This window comes from Pangasianodon hypophthalmus, chromosome 12 (genome assembly GCF_027358585.1).
Source record: "Pangasianodon hypophthalmus isolate fPanHyp1 chromosome 12, fPanHyp1.pri, whole genome shotgun sequence".
Lineage (NCBI taxonomy): Eukaryota > Metazoa > Chordata > Actinopteri > Siluriformes > Pangasiidae > Pangasianodon > Pangasianodon hypophthalmus.
In genome coordinates this window covers 8,470,974-8,496,230 of record NC_069721.1, presented here as the reverse complement: position 1 = coordinate 8,496,230, position 25,257 = coordinate 8,470,974, and the positions used below count along the sequence as shown (strand labels likewise).

At 40.5% G+C, this 25,257-nt stretch overlaps 2 protein-coding genes across 3 annotated transcripts in view; both read right to left on the bottom strand.

Moving 5' to 3' along the window:
* Positions 1–12,209, bottom strand: part of spag9b (sperm associated antigen 9b) — a 42,212-nt gene extending 30,003 nt beyond the window's left edge. For both annotated transcript variants that reach the window (XM_053239004.1, XM_026914896.3), the window contains exon 1: positions 11,554–12,209. In XM_053239004.1, coding sequence (XP_053094979.1) covers positions 11,554–11,853 — 300 coding nt within the window. In that variant the 5' untranslated portion in view covers positions 11,854–12,209. The remainder of the gene's footprint in view (positions 1–11,553) is intronic.
* A 1,278-nt stretch (positions 12,210–13,487) lies between these two features.
* Positions 13,488–24,248, bottom strand: daglb (diacylglycerol lipase, beta). Its single transcript, XM_026914483.3, has 15 exons — positions 23,677–24,248; positions 23,396–23,547; positions 22,867–23,041; positions 22,285–22,552; positions 22,067–22,189; positions 21,119–21,246; positions 18,777–18,906; positions 17,640–17,723; positions 16,875–16,952; positions 16,110–16,190; positions 15,846–15,973; positions 15,618–15,686; positions 15,345–15,417; positions 14,944–15,194; positions 13,488–14,262 (listed from the first exon to the last, which is right to left on the bottom strand). The coding sequence occupies exons 1-15, from the start codon at positions 23,769–23,771 to the stop codon at positions 14,067–14,069; spliced, it is 2,031 nt and encodes a 676-aa protein (XP_026770284.3). The 5' UTR covers positions 23,772–24,248; the 3' UTR covers positions 13,488–14,066.
* Positions 24,249–25,257: the final 1,009 nt, after the last annotated feature.

The window sequence follows — 25,257 nt, the reverse complement described above, 5'->3', positions numbered from 1 at the left end:
TATGTACTAACAGTCCCCCTTAAGACCGGGTGACATCTGCGGTGGCGTTGCCCTGGCTGAACATTAACAGCTGTGTGCTGCCATAATCACGACCGAGTCAGGTTTCAGTGAGTCACTGCAGGCGTTAGCTCAGCTTATTCATGCCAGCTTAGCTCATTCAGACCAAACCACACTTTTGGCAACGGCAGGTGGAGGAGAAGCCATAGAGAATAGCTGCAGAGAGGATTTTCTCCTCCATCACACACTTTAAACACACCATGCCCTCACCTCTACTGTTTGAGATCAGCCAAAACCACATTTCTTGTAGGTGCTGCATGCAAATAACCTCGATTTGAAAACTGATGCGGAGGAGTGAGAAAATGAACCTAAAATGATCCTCTTTTTGAGTGCTGAAGCTCAGGAGATATCCATAGCAAAGTAAAGAAACGGTTCAGTGAGAAATCTGAGTGTAATATGAATAAAAAGCCTGGATCAAAGCACAAAAAGTAGAAAATGCCTGGAAACATTTAAAACTTAATAGCAAATTAAAGGCAGAGGAATCTAACCAATTCCAAAACAGCACATATATGCAGTTGTAATACAAATATAAATCTTAAATGGCAGCAGTATGCTCATTCTTCAAAATTTCCCAAGGTACAGTCATAAATTCATGAGCTAAAACACCGGGCAAGTGGAAGCTCCAATGTGCTGCCCAATTCCATGTTTTGGTGGCCATGAAACAAACTGACTGGGCTACAGAATGGGAGCTAAAGTAATGTACTAGCATGAAGGCCAGATAGGCAGTGAAGTGCATTAATACAAACTAAGGGGAAGAACAAGTTTATGATTATTGTCCTCTTCCAACAATAATCGTGGCCAATGTTCTGGCTATGAGCTGAAGTTTTCTTTCCTCATATCAGCAGGTAAACTCTATTATTTGAGTATAGTTAGTGTATTTTCTCTCGAAATGCTTAACCACGAGGTGAGCAAGCAAAATTGGGTGGGAGGGATGGCATTAATCACTCCCCTGTCAATCAGTGCAACATTAACCAATCAGGGGCATCTGTGAGCTCATGTATGCAGAAGAGGGTAGATAGAGCTTTCCTCTGAGTGTGTTACGGTGCCCTGTGATGTAGCATGAGCGACAGTGCAAAAAGAAGTGGTAAATGGTCTCTGAAAAGCAAGTGTTAATCTTCAACCTCTCCGGTTGGTAGATGTCACGTATTAGGGACGAGCTGGCTAGTGGATGGGATTTAGCAGGTGACCAAATTGGAGAGAAAATGGAAAGAGGAGAAAAATGCAAATGAAAACATTTAGCAAAAGTCAATAAGTAGTAGTTTTTTTTCTTCCCCCTGGCTGTTTCCCAGGCACCAATTAATACAAAAAAAAAACTAAAAAAAAAGTCTGGAAATCTGCTTGTCCTAGGTGCCCAAGCAACTAATTTGTCCACCTATGATGTAACAATTTAACAAAACGGTTGAACATGTAACTCTAAATCAGAGGAAATGATGCTTCTGCTCCAACTGTTATGTCCTAATATCACTTACATTAGTGCATCCGATTCAGGCAACTCAAGAATAAGGCAACATTCACTACTGCAATTTTCTGCAGTTGGTTCACTTAAGGTAGTAAAGAAGGCTTTATTTCCTGTGCGCAATCAAACATCAAAGCCATGTGACACACACTGTGTATCTGTGCGAGGGATCACATGATCATGAAGCTCCCGGTCACTCACATGCACAGTCTCTGCAGCCCGGTGACCTCGGATACAGTGTTCACCTTGTGATATGGAGAGTACAAAAATACCCTTAGGACAAAATTAGGAAGTCAAAGACAGCACGAAAATATTTAAAAAGTGTTCCACAGAGGTTAAATCATTATCACAAGAATTGCACAAAAAGTCTATGTAAAGAAATTAACAGTGCAAAACAAAGATCTGTTTAAAAGTTTGCACTTCCCTTTCTGAGGCTAATGTAAATATTGTTTAATAATTTTTTGACCTCATTCTTTATAACATCACTCAATGTCTAAACAGCCTTTAATGCTGCCAGATGTTATTCATTTACTGCCTTCTGGAGAACAAGAAACTCATGGTAAAACGTACACTTTATTAGGAAGACTATATTAATACTGGGTAGAGCCTCCATTTGTTGTCAAAACAGCCTCAATTCTTCATGCTGTGGATTCCACAAGCTGTTGGAAACATTCCTTTGAGATTCTGGTCCATGTTGACATGATTGCATCATGCAGATCCTGCAGATTTTTCACGAGCACGTGTACACGCTGCGAATCTCCTGTTCTACCATCCCAAAGGTTTCTACTGGATTCAGATCCTGTGACTGGGAAGGCCACTGAAGAACACGGAACTCATTGTCATGTTCATGAAACCAGTTTGAAACGACTTTTGCTTTGTGACATGGTGCATTATCATGCTGGACGTAGCCATTAGAAGATGGGTAAATTGTGGCCATGAAGGGATGCACATGATCAGCAACAATCTCAAATAAGCTGTGGCATTCAAGCGATGACTGATTGGTATTAATGGGCCCAAACTGTGCCAAGAAAACATTCCCCACACCATTACACCACCTCCACCAGCCTGGACTGTTGACACAAGGCAGGTTGGGTCCATGGATTCATGCTGTTGGCACCAAATTCTGTCTGTGTGTCTCAGCAGAAATCGTGATTCATCAGACCAGGCTACATTTTTCCAGTCTTCAACTGTCCAGTTTTGGTGAACTTTGCCTCCTACTGTAAATGCCACTGGAATTTTATCAAATATGAGTTATAGGGAGAAAAGATAAAAGCATAAGCCTTGCAACTCACATGAATTTTTTGATGAACCAGATATCTTAAGATGAGCTAAAATACTGAGAAACTTTGAGCATGTCTGCTGTATTATGAGTGTTATAAACTCATAGATATACACTAACTATCTGTTATCAAATGCTCTGAGTGACATATTATGCATCATAAATGTGTGGGTAGGAATATTAACCAAGCAATCAGAAAGTAAACGTGTAGCTCTCAGCTCCCAGTTCAGTATATTTTCACAAGTGAGTGAAATGGTGCAGTAGCCCAATGTGTTTGCATTTTCTCCACAGTGACGAAAAATTTACATAAGGTTTATGGACGTCTGGGTGTAACAAACAGGTACTGGCAGGTAATGGCACAGCCTGCTGCAATCAACTACACAAAAATCTTACAAGACTGGTACTGACGTTATTACTTTGCTGGGCTGCAAATTCCTGATTACGGATTTTCCCTACAGTAGTACATGCTCCTTTTTTCACTGCACTTGTAGTATATCGTTCCTGCAGTCGCAAAGAGATGAAGCGTGTCCTCATACAAAACAAACTGCTTTCTTTATCTAAGCTACAGGGTTAGTAATTCTGGCTATGAATGAGTCTTCGCTTAATCCTCGTCCGCTTGGTGGATTTTCAGCACTCGCAGTGCGTGCATCTGGTGAATGTGTGTGTGGGAGTGTTTCTCTTTCACCATCTCTCTGCATTGCTCATCATATGATCCACAGGACAACATTCATATGACATCGCTGCAGAGGAAGAAGGACTGGCTGTGTACAGCCTTCTGAACATTTCACACATAATGATCCCCTTGTGCCAAAATCAATACAGAGGGTGCAGTGTGCTGGCACTCTATTGACAGAGCTCTCTTTAAGTCAACTGCATCTTCAGTTGCCTTGTTGTTTTAGGGGCACAAAGCCATAGCTCATAACCGCCATGCCAGAAGCATATGAGTACTGCAGAAAAAAAGCAGATGCACATCATACCATTCGAAATCAGTTTTAATGAGGTTGCGAAATCAGAGAACTGAGGCTGTTGCTGTTAAGAGAAAACAGGTTCTTGGTTTTGAACAACTCTTAGTCTTTGTCTTGCTGAAAGATGAACCTATGCACGAGTCTTAAGTCTCTTTCAGAATGTAACTGTGATTGTAAGTTTTCTTCTAGGATTGCCAGAGCAGATTCCCAGGCCCTGCTGATGAAAAGCATCCCCACAACATGATGCTGCCATCACCATGCTTCACTCTAAGGATGATGTTCTCATTTTTCAGTCAAATGTAGTGCTTTATGTCAAGGCTAAAAGGTTCAATTTGAGTTTCATCAGCCCAGAAAACCTTCCACATGTCTCCTTAGTCTTCAATTGGTATTACATATAGATTTTTTTTTTTTTTTTTTTTTAAATAATCACTTTCTTCTATAGTTGTCCTGTGAACAGATCTCCTATCGGAGCTGTGGTTCTCCAGCTCCTTCAGAGTTACCATTGGCCTCATGGTTCTCTTACCAATGCCATTCGCACAAAGTCAGTGAACTTTTCAATGGTGGTGTACAATCACAACTTTTATGTTTTCCTTTGTAAATAATTTTGCAAACTATATTGATTTTTCGCTTCAATACAATACTATGGGTTAATCTGTTTAAATTCACAACATCATTTCAATTAAGCCCATTTCAGTTCCAGATCGTAACACTACATATGTATATAGTAACTGTAGTGTTGCACTGTAATTCGGTAATGATAGTGGATGTAATAAATTTTAAGCCAAGTACACAACGTTTCCAAAGAAACAAAGCGTTTCTCAAAAACGTCCTTCATCAGCTGTGCAAACAAAACATTTAAATTTTAAAATACTGGAATATATTCAGCTGTACTGGAAGATGAAACAGAATGTCTCTTCGGTCTCAGAATAACTCAGTAAGCGGTTGCCAGCAATCTCTATGAAACGTGTTTCACTTCTGTCAGCTCCCGCATAGAGGTGGATTTCTGAAACCAGACTACGGTTTCTGTTAGTTTACAGTATAATTAGCCAGCTAGTTTTTCTCTGCTACTGCTGTGATTTGTTGTATATTTCCACATGACTAAATCTCCAGTCAACAAGAGGTTATGGAGTAGTTTGCAGGTTACACAATGATTTGAATAACAAAATGACCACAGCAACAGTTACTAGGGATCCATGACTTATGGTTACAGTGCTGACTTGATTTTGCTTGGTTGTACCGAAAGTTACTACTCCCGTCTGTGATTAACCTTATTCACAGATTTACAATTACACACACACACACACACAGTAGTTTTGACGAAGGTTTTCTCAAGCCTCACTGTTTTATCAATCTTTAAAGATGCTGTAATAGGATAAATTCACATCATATAAGATATTTTTTAAAAATCATTGCTGTTCTGTGGACAGAAAGAGATCATTTATATTAAAAACAACCACACAACTATACACTGTGATATATAGTTCCAGGGATGAAATGTTTCCTGTTATTAGCAACATCAACTGCTGTTTCTCTATAGAACGACCACAATGAACGTGACGCATCCACAGACAGAGAAAAAAGCCTGCCCAAGAAGCATCCTGGCTGCAAAGAGAGGCTCAGGAAGTTCTTTTCCCGAGTACATTCCTGGCCCTTCCCTGACATTTCCTCTCTGCATCTCCAAACAAGTTAAGTGCAGACTTCATACTTGGCTTAGATGGGTGGCAAAATAAATGATACAGAAGTTACAGAGAGATTGTGGGTAGGGACACATCACCTGGCCAAATTATTATTCTGTTCAATTTATACATGATCAAATACTCAGCACCTCACAAATGACATCAGGGTGGAGATTTGTTCATTTGTTTAAGAACGACATAGTACTACATGTTAAGCAGGCTAATTCTGAAGTGACCTACACACTGCCTGCGCTCGTCTTAAAGTAAACTAACCTGTTCAGTTGTAACTAAAACCTCATGCTAGAATCAGGCTCTAATGTGCAGTCAGAATGTCCAAGTTTTGCACGGAGTGTGCGTTACTCTTTAATATAGCTTTAGTTAAGATCCATGCACTTCAAAACATGTCAATCTTCTAACCTCGGGGGGGAACAAATGAAAAATTCATCAGCTAGCCCACTGGACAAGTCCAAGCTCCAGAGTGCTGCCAAGTCCCATGTTTTGCTTGTCCAGAAACCTAACTGATGGAGTAAAAATGTCAGATAATGTAATAAAACCCAGCACATAAGATATTACTCAACTCTGGTTACCATCTTTATTTTTTCTGAATATGTTTAACCACGAGGTGACTGTGTGTAAGCATGAGAGTTAACTATATGACTGCTTTGTGCTGCACTTAATTTTGCAAATTTTTTACAGTGTTTCGGTACATGTTCCAGATCCTGAAAAGGTCATATGTCAACCGTGCATATGTCATAGTGCAGCGGGCAGTGGGATTCACGATGAGTAGCATGCACTATAGTTGGAGAATCGAGGCACTTCACACCACCATGAAGCTGTTCTTGTTTAAATATCCACACACCAAATAAAAACCAGAGGAAGTTTTTTCTTTCTCCATTCGTTCAAAGAGAGTAGAACTAAACCCTGGTGTCCACTAGCCTGTTGAACCTACTTGACTGTCGAGGGACTATGAATAAAAAGCTAATACCCTGGACAAGAAATCTTCCTGTCCTGGGTGCCCAGGCTAGTGATTTGCCCAAACTTGAACCTGAATATTTCCCATTGAAAAATTAGTAACAAAAGATTCATAGATGATTGAAAAGGACCAGAAAATGTAAAAAATTGTAAAAAACTTTAATTAAATTAGTCAACCAAGTGTACATCAAAATTAGAAGAAAAAAGTTCACTAAATATGTGGATTGATTGATTTATTGTTAGTAATACGTTCGTAATCTCCATCATTCGTTGACATTCTCCATCACCAACTTTGCTGTCATAGGCTTTGCAATCTACTCTGTAGTCACACATACTATGCCTCCAGTTCTCTTGCTTTCATGCGGTTGACATCTCTCATAATGACCAGAATGACACAGAACAGTGTACCAGCTGGTGCACCAAAGGCAACCAAAACACTCAGCAGTAACGCAAAAGGGTCGTACGCCAGCTCTTCACTTCAGTTGCTACGCACAAAAGGCTCATGTGACCTGAAAGTGAGACTGCCTTTGAAGAAAGAGGAGCACTTTCACTCGGTGGTCACCGTCACACAGAATGTCAGGCATATAAAAGAGGGCGAGTTGGAAAGTAAGACAGAGAAGCAAGGCAGTGTGTCCCTTGTGTGTTTCGATGGATCATGGTGTCCCTGCAGGTTTATTCAGAACAAGCAGTTGACTGTTGAGCAGAAGCAACTGGCAGGCAGCTCAGATGTGGAGGCTGAGCTCAGGCAGGGTCTCACTGCAACTGACCTAAATGACTGCGCGATCCGCACTGCGCCGTTTCATAATCCACACTAAATCATCTGCAGGGATCATATCAAAAAGCTTCCATGGCACAGATTAATCCTAAAACAGATTTTCATTGGATAACAGGCTACATAACCTGCATTTACATAAAAAAGTCCAATCTTTAAGAGTATTATCAAACACGACCAAACTCACTATGACTTTTGGAAAACAATGACTATTTGAAGCCTCCTACAAACTGGAAAAATGTATTTTAATTAAACTACCATTAGTGAGACAGTAGCATCCTTCCTGTTCGAAGCATGTACAGTCATGGGAAAAAGAAAGTACACCCACCTTCAGTTCTATGTTTTTATATATAAAAAACTAAATAACAATTGTGTGGTCCTCACCAACTTCTAATAAACAAACAAATAACCTCAAGTGACAAAAAAAAAACACAATATGGAGGCCTAGTCATTTTTCCTAAAAAGTAAACTAACATTCAGAAACCAGGTAGGAAAAAATAAAGTACATCCTTCCTACTTCCACAATCATTAAGAGAGTAATTAGCAGTCAGGTGTTACTAAAGAAATGCACATGATTAGTTAATCATCAAAAAGTGTCACTACCTCTATAAAAGCAGAGCTTTTGGCAGTTTGGTGTTCTGGAGCACTTAGGTATTTGTCTACATCATGCCAAGAAGAAAAGACATCAGCCATGACCTCAGGGAAGCAACTGTTGCTGCTCATCAATCTGGGAAGGGTTATAAGGCCATCTCCAAACAATCTGAAATTCATCATTCTACAGTAAGAATGACTGTTTACAAATGGAGAGCCTTCAAGACAGTTGCCAATCTTCCCAGGAGAGGGCATCCCAGCAAATTCAGTCCAAGGTCAGACCGTTTAATGCTCAGAGTTATAAAGTAAAACCCAAGAGCTACGACATGTGACCTACAGGCCTCTGTATGCACATTAATGTTTATGTTGATGACAGCACAATCAGAAAAAGACTGAACTGAAGTATGGCTTTCATGGAAGGGTGGCTAGGGAAAAGCTCCATCTCTCCAAAAGGAATATGGCAGCACAACTTAGGTTTCTAAAACTGCATCTAAAAGTTCTGGGACAATATCCTTTGGACTGATGAGACCAAGGTGGAGAGGTTTGGTCATCATGCACTGCACCATGTTTGGCAAAAACCAAGCACAGCATACCACCACAAACACCTCATACAAACTGTCAACCATGGTGGTGGAGAGGTGATGATCTGGGCTTGTTTTACAGCGAGAGGACCTAGAAAACTTGAAGTCATTGAGACAAAGATGAACTCCACTTTATCCCAGAATATTCTTGAGACAAATGTGAAGCCATGTGTCCAGCAGCTTAATCTGGGCCAAAATTGGGTCGTGCAACAGAACAATGATCCCAAGCACACCAGCAAATAGACATGTGAATGGCTAAACAAGACAAAAATGATGGTGTTAGAATGGCCAAGTCAAAGTTCACACCTCAACCCCACTGAGATACTGTGGCAGGATCTTAAGAGAGCTGTGCACAAACAAATGCCCTCAAACATCAATGATCTGAAGCAATGTTGTAAAGAAGAGTGGGCCAAGATATGAAAAATCATTTTGAAGGAATTTCTGTAAAGTCCTACAGAAAAAGTTTACTTCAAGTTATTGCTGCAAAAGGTGGTTCTATATATTACTGAATTATAGGGTGTACTTATTTTTTCCCAACTTGGTTTCTAAATGTTGGTTTAAAATGACTACATATTGAAATCTGTTGTGTTTTTTTGTTGTCACCTGAGGCTATTTGTTTGTTTGTAGAAGTTGGTGAGCACCACACAATTGCTATTTAGGCCTTGATAAATAAAAACATATAAAGTAAATCACTGTGGCTTGTAAACAATGACAAGCTCTAGCTTTGGTAGGAAACAGAAGCTTAATGGCTACAATAAATAGCTAGAATATTATAGTACACTTTTAAATAATGAGTCTAACAGTGGAATGGTTTATGTTCATAAAATAAATCAGCAATGAGAGGGTCTATGGAATTTCTTTTACAGTTAAAGAGGTTAAACGTAAGAGAGCCCATGCCTATATTGCTTCTATATTTAGGTCCACGTCAGACAAGGGCACAAAGAAGACAGCAACATTGCCATCTCTGAAGCTTGTCATCACCACTTTGTTTAAACATACTACAAAACGTGCCTTCACTTGTCATTGCTTTCTGATAACTGGTCTGCCCCAGTAGTTCAATGTAAATATCCAAGAATCACCTACTGTACTGAAAGACCTGAATGTTCCAGGCTCCAAGCACTTCTGACATTAAACCAGTGGTGGCTTTATGAGAAGACAGTTTTATTTTCCTTATATTGTCCAAATTTGCTGGCATTACATGTACCCCTTTCAGAAAAGAGGATCCTAAAATACTGCTCCATCTCTGGAGTAGTCAAACACTGCAATATGAAATTTTAATATCAGACGCTGCAACACATAACAGCATGTAACCTTATATTCGCTTTGAAACTCAAATCAGTAAGCTCCTTTTAGGCTTACGACAAGTCAAGTAGATGCTGATCACATGCTCTTAAAGTCACTCAATTCCAGACAGCATGGAGAATTATACTCTCGAGAGCCTGTCTCTTGTGTGTCTAGTGACCAGAGTTTGACATCCTGCTCAAACACAATGAGTGTGTATTCCGGCTGCATTAGCACAGCTGATGAACTGCAGCACGTTAACAGCGTCCATCTGTCACATGTCATGAAGAACGTGAAACGGTGTTTAATGGGACTCTGATAAATACGTTTACCAAACTGCTTCCTTCCATTAGGACTTTTTACACTGTCTTAACAGGATGGGACATGATTTGCCAAGGTGTGCCTTTAATCATTTTGTATGCGCGTGTGTGTGTTTTAACAATTAGAGGAATCATGCAGACACCTGGAAGTTGAGCAGAGAAAGAAGTTGACCACACACATCTCGAGGGACATGACAAGGGACTTTCTGCCCTTTTTTTTTCTATTTCGGAGTTCCTGCCATGCATGTGACATGTAGTATCACATGCTTGCACAAAAGCCCAAACAGGAATGCAGAGTGCAATTCATCATTGAGGTAATAAACTCATTTGGGATCCTACAATCCATATGCATGTCAGGATCTCTAAAAACAAGGGCGCAACCTTCCTTTCTATCCGAGGATTCGTTTGGGGAAAAAAAATGGGAAATGCATCCGCTAAGGTGGTTTTAATATTAAAGCTGCGAGTTAAAACTCTTTTAAAGTTTAAACTTAATGAGAGGTATTTTCACTTTCAGTATAAAGACTATACTTTTGAATACAAACCTGTTAAACAGCAGAATAAGAGTAATGCGATTTGGTTTAAACAGCTGAGCGATGTGCTTTGTTCATGTGTAATCCTATATTTCAAAATGAAAATATAGACTCAAGTTCAGCGTGTAAACACTGCACTGCTTGCAAACTTCAATACAGTGAACAACTTTTTCTTGAGAGCTTTCAGTTGTCCAAATCCAGAGATATCCCCTGGAGAAAGTGATACAGTCTGCTATTTTCACTATTATATCCAATGTGACAGTGCCGGAGATCAACTACTATTAATAGTGTTACAGGAATTATTTAGTTATTATAGTTGACTAGGAACTCGAATTCACTTTAATGTGTTCCTTTTAGGCAGCGCTGTGGCACAGTGGGTAGCGATGCCGCCTCACCGCTCCAGGATCCCTGGTTCGATCCTGAGCTCGGGTTTCTGTCTCTGTAGAGTATCGGTGCATGTTCTCCCGTGTCTTTAGGGGTTTCCTCGGGTTCGACAGTTTCCTCCGACCTCCCAAAAACATGCCAGTAGGTGGACTGGCTACTTTAAATCACCCCTAAGGTCTTAATGAGTGTGTGAATGGAATGAGTGAGGGATACCCTGTGATGGACTGGTGTTCCATCCTGGGTGGGTGTGTGTGTGTGTATTCCCACCTCACACACAGTATTCCTGGGATAGGCTTCAGATCCACCACAACCCTGACCAGGATAAAGTGCTTGCTTATTTCGGATTTGAAAACAAGTACAACCAGCGATCTTAACAGAAATTGAATCTAGGACATAAAATTGCAAATCTTTTCACAATTTCTTGGGTTTCGTGAGTGGAAGGTTGAGGGGTTCAAGACATATTTGTCATGATGATGATGATGATGAACATATTTGTCTAATGTGCATAAAACTGGAACAGCCTTCCATATATTAAAGCATGCTGTGATCATAAGGAGATACACTGGAAGAGATCCCTGCAAAGCAAAAGTTTGTGCACCCCTGGTCTAAATGATAAAAGACGCCCTGATCATTATCAGCTTAATCTGTTTGGAGTTTTTCCTCTGAAGAAAAAAAAAAAAAAAACGCACCTCCTCGACGCCTTTCCTCAGCGCTTTCTCCCGCTCGTACTGAGTGATGAGCTGCTCGTTGTCCTCTTTCAGCAGCTCGATCTCCACCTCATGCTCCTGGTTCTCCGCGAACACCGAGTCCAGGTTCTCCAGCACGGCCACCACCAGCGGCATCAGCTCCTTCACCACGTCCTCGTCGTACTTTCCTATCAGGCGCTCGAACTCGCGGTAGATGGAGCTCGCCAAGCCGGACACCCTCTCCGACATCATGGACGAACTTCCCGAGTCCTCCTGATAAAGGACTCCGTCCTCCAACTCCATTTTCCTTTTCGGTTGCTTCTTTCTTTCCCTTCTTTTCTTTCTTTCACTTGGCTGGCTCGGAAAACGCAGCTAGCTAGCTAGCTAACTACTTAAGAAAGATAGCTAGCTAGCGAGCTAGCCAGGCGACCGTCCAGCTCTGGAGTGTTTACAGTAACTTCGCACTCAAAACTGACTCCAAGTAACTTTATAAAAGGACTGAAAGTAAAAGTAGGATAAACCAAGCCACTTGGCTATCTCGTAGACGGGTTCTTCAGAGACTGCAGGGTATGTGGACAGTCATATTCTCCACTTGTTTCCAACTAAAGTCCCGACATATGAGTTGTTGACTGGAGCGTCGCGGCGTGACGTCACTTTCTAAAAGTGGGATGGGCGGGAACAGAGGAGAAATGGGATCTGTCATTTAGCTCAGTGCCAATGTTAATTAACATCTAGATCCATTTCTGGTCTCCTACAACATACTGCTTATCTTCTAGTAATCTGGACTAAAAAAATCACACGGATAAGTAAATGGTCTTGTTTGGAGAGCCTGTGAAGCAGTCAACAAGTTACACAGTCTGACAGCAAGACCCAGAGGCATAATATTATAGTATTAGTAAGCAATAATACATGACAAAGCTCTTCTTTCACAAAACTTGCATAAAAATGTCTAACTGATACACTATATAGCCAAAAGTTTGTGGAACATCCTGAACATCCCGTTCCAGATTTAGTCCCGCTTTGCTGTTATAATAATCTTCAGTCTTCCGCGAAGTCTTTCCACTAGATTTGTGCTCATTCAGCCACAAGAGCATTAGTAAGGACAGGTCTGATGTTAGGAGAGGAGGCCTGGTGTGTAGTCGGCGTTCCTGTTCATCCTAAAGGTGTTTGGTGGGTTTGAGGTCAGGGCTCTGTGCAGGATGCTCGAGTTCTTCCACTCCAAACTTGGCACATCATGTCTTTACAGAGCTTGTTTTGTGCACAGCGGCATTGTCATGCTGGAACAGGTTTGAGTCTCTTAGTTCCAGTGAAGGGAAATTGTAAAGCCACAGCATACAAATACATTCTATACAATTGTGTGCTTCCGACTTTGCAGTAACAGTTTGGGGAAGGAACACATATGGGTGTGATGATCAGATGTCCTCAAACATTTGGCCATATAGTGTATAAGATGGTAAATTTCAATGCCCTATTTATAGACCTGCGGTAAGAGTGGAAAATGATGGAAACTCCAATGAGTTTAAAACATCCCACAAAACCACAGAGGAAAATCATCATTCATTCAACTGCTTTGTCCCGTTCAGGGTGGATCGTGAGGCAGAAGGAGAAAATACACCCTGGATGGGATGCCAGTCCATTGCCTTCGCAACACACACACTCATTCATACCTAGGGGCAATTTAGAGTCATCAATTCACCAACCAGCATGTTTTTGGGAGGTTGGAGGAAGCCAGAGAACCCAGAGGAAACCCATGCGAACACACCAAGGGCTCTAAACAGACAGTAACCCGAACTCAGGAACAAATCGGAGACCCTAGAGCTCCGAGATGGAAACACTACCCTGCTGCAAAACTTTTACCCTTGAATCAAATAATTTTCCTTATTAAATCTGATTATTTTTTCATTGTGTAATCACAACTGAAACCCAACACAACTGCATGATTCTCACTGACATTTATTAATTATGAAAAATGTCATGGCCAGAAAGTTTATGAGCAAAACTTGTATTGAAGTAAACGAGCCCACATTTAATAGTTCTCATGCAAACTGAATGTACATCTAATCTGCATCTGCAGTGGAGTTGTGTGATGAGTGTGTTGCTCTGATATTGAACCAGGCTTCACTGAACCTGAATTTTTAAAAACATGAAGCACACAACAGGACACCACTTCTACACAGTTACCTAATTGTCTTTCTCTTACATGTCCTAATAGTCCATCTTGAGCTTTCCACAAATAAATAAAAATGAATGACTTTCATAAACGTGACATTATGCTGTTGAGAAATACACACTACACTTTGAACAATACGACAGTGTATGTACTTGGTACTGTATTACTTCCAATCATACAGCACTGAAATGGCGAATGAAAAGATATAAATAAAATCCGAAGAGCCGTACTGCTCTCGAGGTTTGAGGCTGAGGCAGCAGAGTCTTAAACAGCATAGCTCCCTCCAGCTGTCTTGTGCATTCACTGCCACAGTCATTTCACGATCTGAGCTGGAGGCAGTAGGAGCTCAGATGACGTTCAGGTGAGCGTTGCTGGCAGAGGAGGGGCAGAGGGAAGACTGTCGCTCCTTCGTGAGGCTGAGCAGCGCCTTGTGGACCACGTCTGGCATGTGGTCGGCAAGCATGCGTGGGCTGATCAGCACACTGTTGAACGCCGTCGCACTCGCCCACTCAGCGCGGTAGCGCACCTGAGAGAAGCACGGCCTGGATTTCGGGTTTCAGCAAACGCCCAGGATGAGGAGAGTTGATAACAAAACAAGAAAGACAGAAATAGTTTTAGGGACCCAGCGCATTTCTATTGTGGGTTTTCCATCCATCTGTTTGATGGAAACTTCACATTTGCAGATTAAAAAAAAAAAAAAAAAAAAGCTGAAGTGAAAAAGAATAGACTAAAAATAAAAACAGATGACAATATATAGCAAAAGGCAAACCGTGTTCTAATTACATCATCTTGTTGCTTGACTTCAGAGCATTCACACACACGAGAGTTTATTAAAACACATGTCATATTTTCTATTAAAAACATTTTATCTAACATTTTGGAAATTTGTTTAAAATTTGTGAACTACTCGAACTACTCAAACATAGCTTAGCTTTCTTAAAAGGTTTAATAATGTTGGGCAGGCGAGGTTTTGAAAAGACAAGATTCCACAAGAGATTACCAGGCAGTAACTGGGCTGGAATGTAAGTGTGATAATTAACAAGCTCTGGTAGTTTTTTCATGAATCGGGAAAGCGTATCGGTATCTGCGCCAGATCTGTACTCTTATGATCTTTTTGGTGAATCTGTATATAACTAAAGTGCAGCTTTGAGGTGATCTCTGATTACTTGTGAGGCATGGGGTGACTGTTTTCATGATAAACTGAGAGTTAGGTGGGCTCTGACCTGCGCGAGGGTCCCTCCTCTGTGATATACAGGATGCGGCCAGGCAGGTAGAGCGGCAGGTGGGTGGTGTGGGTGGGGGAGTCGTCTGAAGACAGGCTCTGGTAGGAGGTGGAACGATGCACCAACAGACTCTGCTCGCCAAGCAAAGGTTGACTCAGCTGCTCCTCCCGCCGGTTCTCCATTTCCGTGGGAAAGTCATCTGGGGTTCCGCCAAATACCTCATACCAGCAGCCATGCAAGAGGATTTTGTACTGGTGGACAGAGGGAACAAAAAAATACAGAAGTTCATGAGGGAAGCTGTTATAAGGAAGGAAAAAAAACACTGATAAACTCTGGCAATTATTTCCAATTGGCTGAAAAGCTGAACTCTAAATAAACACCTTAGAACTCTAAACACTCACTTTTGGTTTATTGCAATTAGATACCATCTTTAATAGCCTCCTCTTCAAATCTTCCATGTTTGGAATACTCAGTCTACAGAACAGGCAGAGAAACACATGCCCTAAAGCACTCAGTCATTTTAGGGAAGTGAAATAAACTGAAGTATAAAGACTGAATGTAACATATCATACATAGTATCAAAGTACAATATATCCCATAATTCATGCTTAATAAATCTTATATATATAATACATCATAATTTATCCACTGACCACCATCTGCATAATCCTCACCTGGGAACCAGATCCTTTCCCAGAACCACAGAGATCACAAACTGCTTGGAGTATTCAGCAAGCGCTTTACTAAAGAAAGACATCAACTGGAACTTTTAATGAATACAGCATTTCAAGCATTGTAGTAATCTTTCACTCTGTTTACAGATAATCATGATAGTGTCATGGTGGCATGAACTTTTAGGCCTCCACCAGACTGTTGAAATGTTTTAAGGAAAGTGCACAGACCTCATGAGGCCCCCTGGTGGTGAGAAAGCATAGCACTGTAGTGTGCTATAAGAACCGCGGAGGAGAATTGCCAGCAATGCCGCAGCACCTGCGCCGAGACTGTGACCTGCGATGACCAACTTGTACTCCTACATACACACACACACACGCACACACACATACATCTGTTAATCACCATACATATACAGATACTCTTAAATCAAAGAATGAATACAAGAACCATGCAGAGTTTCGGAGTAATCACGTAAAAATCAAGAGACTTACAGGTGCAATGCTGAAAGCCTGTCTCAAGATGCCATCATTGACCAGCTTCTTGTAAATATACCCAGCTGCTTGAGATATGCCCTGTAAACAGAAAGAGATTACATTTCCTACCATGAATCTATCTTCTGTATACATTGTACTACATTTTTACAAGTCTCACTATAGTTCATTTCTTACACAATTTGTCAGCCCCTCTCTACTCTCTCCACCAGTGGCCAGTTATTATTTATGTAGTGGATCATTCTCAGCATAACAGTAACACTGATGTGGTAATTACATGGTAATGTGGTGCTGGTCTGGAGTGTACCAGACCCTGGGAACATTTACTCCCTACTTATTAGACACACTGTGCAAGTTATAATGCGATATCATATCAATATACTGTATACTTCCCAGGAACACGCCCTGGATGCCCTGGGTTGCTAGTCAATCACAGGGCAACATGCACACACACGTTCACACACTCATTTATACCTGGTGAATTCAATCAACCTATAGGCATGTTTTTGCAAGGTAGGAGGAAACTGGAGAACCCAGATGAAACCCACACAGACATGAGGAGAACATGTTAAAATCCACACAGACACATGAGCTAGGAGCCTGGAGGTGACAACGCTACCCACTACTACCCGTTTAATACACACTACCATACCTACTAGTACAAGCGGTATAACATTTTTTGAGAGAAAGTGAATAGGAATGTTGCAGAACTACACAGTTACAGAGAACATTACAAAGAGAACACCACTGGGGTTTTCTTGTTACCTTGTGTGCATAACTGGCTCCTGACACACCATCCACATTCAAGTTCTCACACTCGGCAGAGAGGTCTGTCAACACGTCCTGTATATGTATGCACACACACATACACATCAAAATGGCAGATGCAATACAAGAAAAAACACAATGCTTTTCATGTAATTGGACATGAAAATTAATAAAGAGGAGAAATGTAGCATCACGTTATTTCATATCATTTACACTATATGGTCAAATGTTTGTAGACACCTGACCACGATATCCATATGCGCTTGCTGAACATCCCATTCCATATCTAGTCCCCCCTTTGCTGTTGTAATAATCTCCACTCTTCAAGGAAGACTTTCCACTAGACTTTGGAGCATGGCTGTGGGGATTTGTGTTCATTCAGCCACAAGAGCATTAGTGAGATCAGGCACTGATGTCGGGTGAGGAGGCCTGGGGTTCAGTCATTCCAGTTCATCCCAATGATGTTCAGTGGTGTTGAGGTCAGGGCTCTCAAGTTCTTCCACATCAAACTTGACAAACCGTGTCTCCATGGAGCTCATTTTGTGCACAGGGCCATTGTCATGCTGGAACAGGTTTGGGCCTCTTAGTTCCAGTGAAGGTTGTGTGCTTCCAACTTTGTGGCAAGGCCCACATATGGGTGTGAAAGTCAGGTGTTCACATACTTTTGGCCATATAGTGTATGTCTCTGTCCATTGTATGGACACAATTAGCATTCTACTGTAATCTTATAAACATCAACGCAATTAGTCAATCATCACTCACCTTTAGCGATAGTGTTCCCCTCACAGTAACCAGCACAGCCTCCCTCTTATGATCCAGCGCAACAAAAAACGGGATCTCATATATCTACAGAGCAGTCAACAAAGCACAGGTCTATTTATTCAAATATGTGTGCTGTTTTTTTTTGTTTGTTTGTTTTTTTTACACATTTGATAATACCCTATATTATCACCGGTTTATATTAATGCATATTAATGCACTGTTCCAGCTATAGTTTTCTACAGTAACAGCTACGTCACAGTGAACTGTATGGCTGATGCCCCACATGATCACATTATTAGCACATTGTTGGCTTCAACTAATAATAAACTAATAATTAGCAAATCATAAATATGTTGTTATGTAACAAAAGAACATAAACATATATTCACTGATATAGTGAAGCTTTTTGTAAGATCTTAATTTAACATTTATGGAAGGAGTCTCCAGTGTCAGGGCTTTGTACAGTCAGTAAGCTTTGTGCTTTCTGGGTTATTGTAATGTGACAATTTCCTTTCAACATTTAATTTCAAGAAAGAGTAAAAAAGAGAAGCCGATGAGGTTGAAGGAAAGACTATTTAACTTTTAACTCAGACATGATCAGAATAAGAGGTAATAACATTTCAGACATTTTCTGAAATGTTATTAACTCTTATTCTGATCATGTCTGAGTTTAGACAAACTAAGTGTTTCTATACAAACGCATCTTCCAAAAAGTTGTGAGTTGACATTTTAGTCATGTCACATGACATCAGTGTGAAATAGGGGAGGGCTTATTTGATTGACAAGCAGTTAAACCGCATCACTGTGCTTATCCACCCAAAGCAGACACACTCAACTGTCCAAGAAAAAGCAGATCTTAGTGTTATCTATAAAATGGACAGAAGGTCACTAAAAAAACTAAAACACTAGGAGAGACATCTTGAAGCCAGAAGTCACTTTCTTATTATAACAAGATGTGTTTACATTCATGACACACTCACGAAAAAGCCCTAGTATAGTGCCAACTGGATTTATTTACATTTTTAACATACAGATTTTTGTTTTAAACAAGCAGAGGTGATTATGTGAATATTTAGTTATGCAGTTTGCATTTAGTACATTTAATTGAACTGAATGATGGGGAATAATATCTGATACCTGATTATGATAGCTGACGTGAATGAAGTCTCGATACTGTAGTTCTGTCATGTGTAAGATGGAGCTGAAATGGCAGCTGGCGTTGTCACCTCCGACCAGGTCGTACTCCGCCGCATAATGGTTACGACAGCTGTAATACAACAGTGAACATTCATTAACAGTACTTTAATGTACAGTTGAAATTCAACATGCAAACACTTTTAATTAAGAAAACGAATGCCTGAATGCATAACCGTCTCAACACAACAGGGGAGAAGGAGTCAGCTGTAATTACAGCACGGCTCACTGAGACAGTGATTAGTCTTTTTTTTTCAGGTTATCCATGAGCATCCTTTAATATACAGACACTTTGCTATGAAATTACAAATTGCACAATCACAACATCTTTGTACTTTATGATTAGAAATTTCATATTTCAAATTTTAAAAGGGAAGTTTTGCTCATGATTTAGGCGTGTCTTTCACAGCTGGAAAACCGCTCCTGCTGTGAATCGATAACAGATGGGCATTTGCACAATTTCCTAAGTCAGGAACATTTCATCATTCAGACTATTGTGCAACAAACTGTCAAAGAGTAATTCAGTTTGGAAAATACAGAAACTTTCAGCGTTTACATCCTATTGAAAACAATAGAATATATAACCAATGGGGAAAAAAACATTTATCTTGCTCTAATCATATATACTTTCACAGCCAAAGAATTCCTGAGAATTCCTCACAGACCTTTTACTCTGTCATATACAGTACTTCCAGTAAGTATTCACCCCCCTTTGATTATTTCTCTTTTTGATGTATTGCAATATCAAATTTAGGCATATCATAATGGGATTGTTTTTTGTTCCTTTTGAAGTGACTCCCTACAAAAATAAAAATTAAAATAAAGTATTTAGATGCCTTCAGAATAATTTGAAAATATATATTTTTTTAAATCTAAAAACAGCTAAACTGATAAGTATTCACCCTCTGAGTGTGAATTGTCCTTTTGCAGCAGTTACAGATTTGAGTTGTTTTGGATCTGTATCTCTATGAGCTTTGCACATTTGGATTTTCTTCCATTCCTCAATGCAATAATTCTGCCAAATTAGACAGAGAATGTTGTTAGACAGCGGTTTTCAGATCATGTGACAGATTTTCAACTGGATTTATGTCTAGGCTTTGACTCAGCCATTACAAAATAGAAAGCTTCCTTTTTTCAAGCCATTGCTTTGTAGTTTTTGCCCTGTGCTTTGGCTCAGCTCACTGCCCTGTTGGAACAGATATTTTCACCCTAAATGTAGATGTCTGGCTGACTGGAACAGGTTCTCCTCAACAATTTGCTTATATGTCACTCCATCCATGTTGTTTTCCAGTTCCTCCAGCTGAAAAGCAACCATAGAGCATGATGCTTCCACCAAAGAGCTTGATCACAAATTCTTTTTTCCAAAAGCTTCCATGGTCTTTCTCAGAAGTGGCTTCCGCTCGCCACTCTCCCATAGAGGCTAGATGTGTGACGAGCTGATGATATTGTTAAGGTCTGCACAGGTTCTCCTGTTTCAGCCAGTGAACTCTGTAACCCCATCAGTATTGTAGCTGGACTCTTGGACACTTCTCTCACAACACCCCTTCTTGCCTGAGCACTCGGTTTTGCCTGATTGATCTTACTAATGTCTGGGTTGTGTCATATTTTTCCACTTTGTTATAGTGGATTTCACAGTGCTCCTAAGAAGGTTCAGAGCCTAACAGATTTTTTAATAACCTTGTCCATCTAATTTTTCTCCTAACAACTCTGTCTCAAAGCTTCACGGGCAGTTCCTTGGTGTTTATGACAGCAGCACTGATCTGATCTTCTATTTTAGCTGTGAAACCTCCCAAAGTCTGTGATATTTGTTGTACAAGCATACAAATGGAGGACAAACAGGAGGATTTGAAATTAACACAGGTGTACGCTGTTTAGTGTGAGCTCATGAAAATTAAATACTAGTCCTAATTTAGATTGCTGATAGAAAAGAGAGATGAATATTTAACTGCAGATTTTTTTTTAAATAATTCTGAGCATATCTAAATACTTTGTTTTAATTATATTTTTAAAAAAGTCACTTCAAAATGAGCAAAAAAAAACCATCCTATTCTAATATACTTAAATTTGATGTTGCAGTATAGCATAAAGAGAAATAATAACCGGGGTGAGTGGGGGTGAATACTTCCTGGATGCACTGCACATGCAAATAGGGCACTAATTTACATGCAGTAGAATTTTCCCTATTTTTTCCTATTCTGATAGCAACAATGTTAGAAGCTTAAAGATAAAGGAAGTGAAAGTCACTAAAAATAGGCTGTGTTAGTGAAGGTTCACTGAAAACGTACCAGTTGCCACTCAGCTTGCAGAACCCTGTCAGAGGATTTAAGTAGACATAAATGGGCCAGCCATATGCAGCTACAGCAAACTGCATGTAATGTGCTGCTTTCTCAAGCTCGCTCTCCAGATCTTCTCTCTGTACACACACACAGATTAAGTACACAAGTGTCCACAAGCGTCCTAAAGCCGTAACACATTTTATTTTTACACGCATCACACAGAAAAAGAAACTATATTCCAAGAAACCATATTCCAAAGTATACAGTATATACTGATTTAATACAAAACTTTCACTTCAAACTTTCTGTAAAGTCAAAGTTTGTGGAATTGCTAAATATGGCTTTTGATTTTGTGATTTATTTAAAACCTACTGTACTCATCTCATTTTTCAGACATTCACAAACCACTCTATTAGTTTAATGAAGTGCCCATAAAATCAAACTTGGTTTTAGAGAGAGTCTTTGAGTATCGTAGACACAGAGAAGCCAGTAAATACATTTTTATAATTTGGATCTGACCAAAAACTCTCTAGAATGCATTTTCTTCAACCGCATAAACAAACAGTAAATGAGTACTGTTTGGGTTGTCCGTGTAGTTTTGATTGTGGAGCTTCTGGCAACTTATTCCAAATCATCCCACTGCCACATGAGGCTTGATGCAGGGGAGAGAGGAAAGCATCTGCAGGCCGGTAAACATGAGAGCCATAGCCTGGTCCCGATCCACATTGGAAACCTCTGCCGAGTATGACAAACTGGCAGTGAGAAATCCTACACAGCTGAAAACAAACTCTCTATAAACTCGGAAACTGAGCTGGTTTGCTATGCCACTGTTGAGTCTGTTTAAATCTGACACCATCCCTCCCTTACTTCCTGTTTCAAAAGGAAATATCAAATCATAGCTCTCAGGCTGTTTCACGGACACTTTACACTGGACCAGTAACAGATAAGCAAACTCACTATGGGAGATGAGGGACTGTGGGAAATAACTTCTTCAGGGTCTTTGCACTGTTGCATTTTATCCTGCTCTTGATGTAGAAGGGCCAGACCTGCAGCAATGTCACTGGGCACCAAGTCCGTGTCCTAGACAGAGAAACGCTGTGAACAACTCTGTCTTGGACATTTTAACACGAGCGAGCAAAAACAAGGCGTCATCCAGATATAGTTTCAGAGCTCACCGAGAAGAAATCGCTGAAGAGCTGGGAGATGCTGGAGAAGGCCGCTCTGTGGTTGTCGTCCTGAGGCAGGCAGCAGCACAGCAGACGCAGCCGGCTCTCCCACACACGGACGGCCAGCGAGCGCGCTCTGTAGAACAGCTGCGAGGACTCATTACTTTCCAGATTCCTCAGGCCAGAATGCTCAGACGTTCTAAGAGGACGCCGTAGGCTGCCCAGTGGGTCAAACACAATCAGCACGCCCACCACCATGGAGAGAAAGATGATCCAGCTAGAGACAAGGACAAGAGCACGTGCCTGTGATATGAATCATCAAGTGCGTTCAGTGTGTACAACACTTTCACTCTGCACATATTTAACTGAAATATTTACAGCATGTTTTTTTTTTAAGCATTAGTAGTCCTTTTCGGGTCAAAAGTCATAAAGCTGATTAGTTCACTGACCAACAAATATACACAGATATAGCTATAATCTTGCAGCATCGAGTGTTCATCAACTATTCAAGGAATGTTTACTGATTCTTCACATTATAGATTTTATTGTGAAAACCAATATCTCATGTGATAATGGTCTGCTTTTACCCACCTAGCAATCACTGTACTAACTACAAGCCCAACTTCAGCTGGTTCGCATCCTGTACTGTAATCAGTCACCCACAGCGCTCCTAGACAGGCCCACACAAACTCGGGGAGGAAAAGGATTCCACGAACATACACCAGGACCGGCATAGAGCGACGAGGACCCGGGTTCATTATGGTTCCTTCGATCAAGATACAACAGAAGAGCACATGCATTCAGCTCAGTTGAATTTGATTTACACAGCACTTTCAACAACTGTCACAAAGCTGCTTTGAAGAAATCCAGCTGTAGATGTAGATTCAGATTCCTAATGCGTGAGCCAGAGGAGACATTAGCGACAAGAACTCCCTCAGAAGGTATGACGAAGAAATCTTCATTTACAATTATAAATCATTACAGTATACAGGCATGGAAGAGAAAAGACAAACGGTATTACGTGTCTTGAAACGATGTTCAGTACACAGGTCTTTTTTAAAGACGATCTTTATAAAGTCTTTTCTCAAAGTCGGCTTGGTCACTAATGAACGAGACTTACCTTGAGCGCTGATGTAAACCACTACACATAAGGTTATGATGATGACTCCAAGCAGGACGAGGAGAACAATAAGGTAGCTGTAAAGAACAGCACCTCCATGACAATCAAACTTTCCTTTGCGGGTGATGTACAGAGCTAGGGTTGCAATCCACCTATGAGAAAAGACATCTCTTATTCACCTGACAACAACAATCTGTGATCATACTTGGGGACGAAATTGATTTTATGATTAAGCCCCACACACACACACACACACACACACACACACACACTATGCTTACCACAGAAGCCTAATAAATAACTCAAAAGCTCCTGGAAGTACAAGATCATCACTTGCAATGCCCCATCGCCGACCAAACACAACCATACCAGGCATGTTGACACCTGACAGTGTATTCTAGCTCTGCTGTGTGGTGAAACAGGATTATGAAATCTCGCCACCGCCCAAACACAAATCAGTGCAAATTATCCAGCCAAAATCCCTGATCCTAACCCTAACCTTAACCCTAATCCTACCCCTATCCCTAATCCTACACCTTCTTCTTCTTCGCTTATTGCTAACTGGATTGTAAACAAAAAACTAGCATTTTGACTCAGTGCCTAAACCAGCCCATCCAGCTAGTGCTCAGAATACACTTCAACAGCTTAAGTAGTGAGTTAGCCAGAGAAACTAACCGGACCCGGATTGAAACCTACTTAAAAACATACTATCTGTGAAGAAAAGAAAGCGAAAGTTCACGTTTGATATGAAATTGGAGTTAAAAAGCTGGCACGTCAACACACGACACTGCGCGAGCTCTCCTGTCACAGCAGCGCCGGCCAACTGGCGGATACGTCACTGTTGTTTTCTTTTTTTTTTTTTTTGTGGGTGCAACACTTAAAAACCTCCGACGCATTTCGGCACTCTGTTAAATAGTTCCGGGAAGTATTTCGTGTATTAATAATAATAATAATAATAATAATAATAACAATAATAATAATAAAGCAGTTACTGACGATGATGAATAAATAATTCATGAAAAATTATCTATCAGATTATAAGTCTATCAAACTATCTAGCTATACTATACTATACTATACTATACTGCCAAAAGTATGTGGACACCTGATCATCACACTCATATGGGTTCCTTCCCCAAACTGTTGCCACAAAGTTGGAAGCACACAATTGTATAGAATGTCTTTGTATGCTGTAGATTTAAGATTTCCCTTCACTGGAACTAAGAGGCTCAAACCTGTTCCAGCATGACAATGCTCCTGTGCACAAAGTCCTGTGCTCAAATGTCCTGCACGGAGCCCTGACCTCAACCCCACTTAACTTTGTAACTTTGGGGTGAACTGGAACGCCGACTGAACCCCAGGCCTTCTCTCCTAAAATCAGTGCCTGACCTCACTAATGCTCTTGTGGCTGAATGAGCACAAATCCCCACAGCCACGCTCCAAAATCTAGTGGAAAGCCTTCCCAGAATAGTTGAAGTTATTATAACAGTAAAAAGGAACTAAATCTAGAATGGGATGTTCAGCAAGCAAATATGGGTGTGATGGTCAGGTGTCCTTTGGCCATACAGTCTGTCTGTCTATCTGTCTATCATCAAACACAATGATAGCAATTTTTCAACATTCCAAAAAAATAATAATAATTTTTTTAATGCATTTTACAAATAACCCACAGATAACAATACCTACCTATATTATTCAGTTATAGTGCAAATATCAAAAGTCATTGTTACCTTCGTGTTATTACATACATATTCCATTTATGTTAAACTTGAATAATATCCATAGACCTTTCATTTAATAACTCGTAGGCAACAGTGTATAAGGAACAGACTGGGAGATAGTTCAATTTCAGCAGCTTTGCA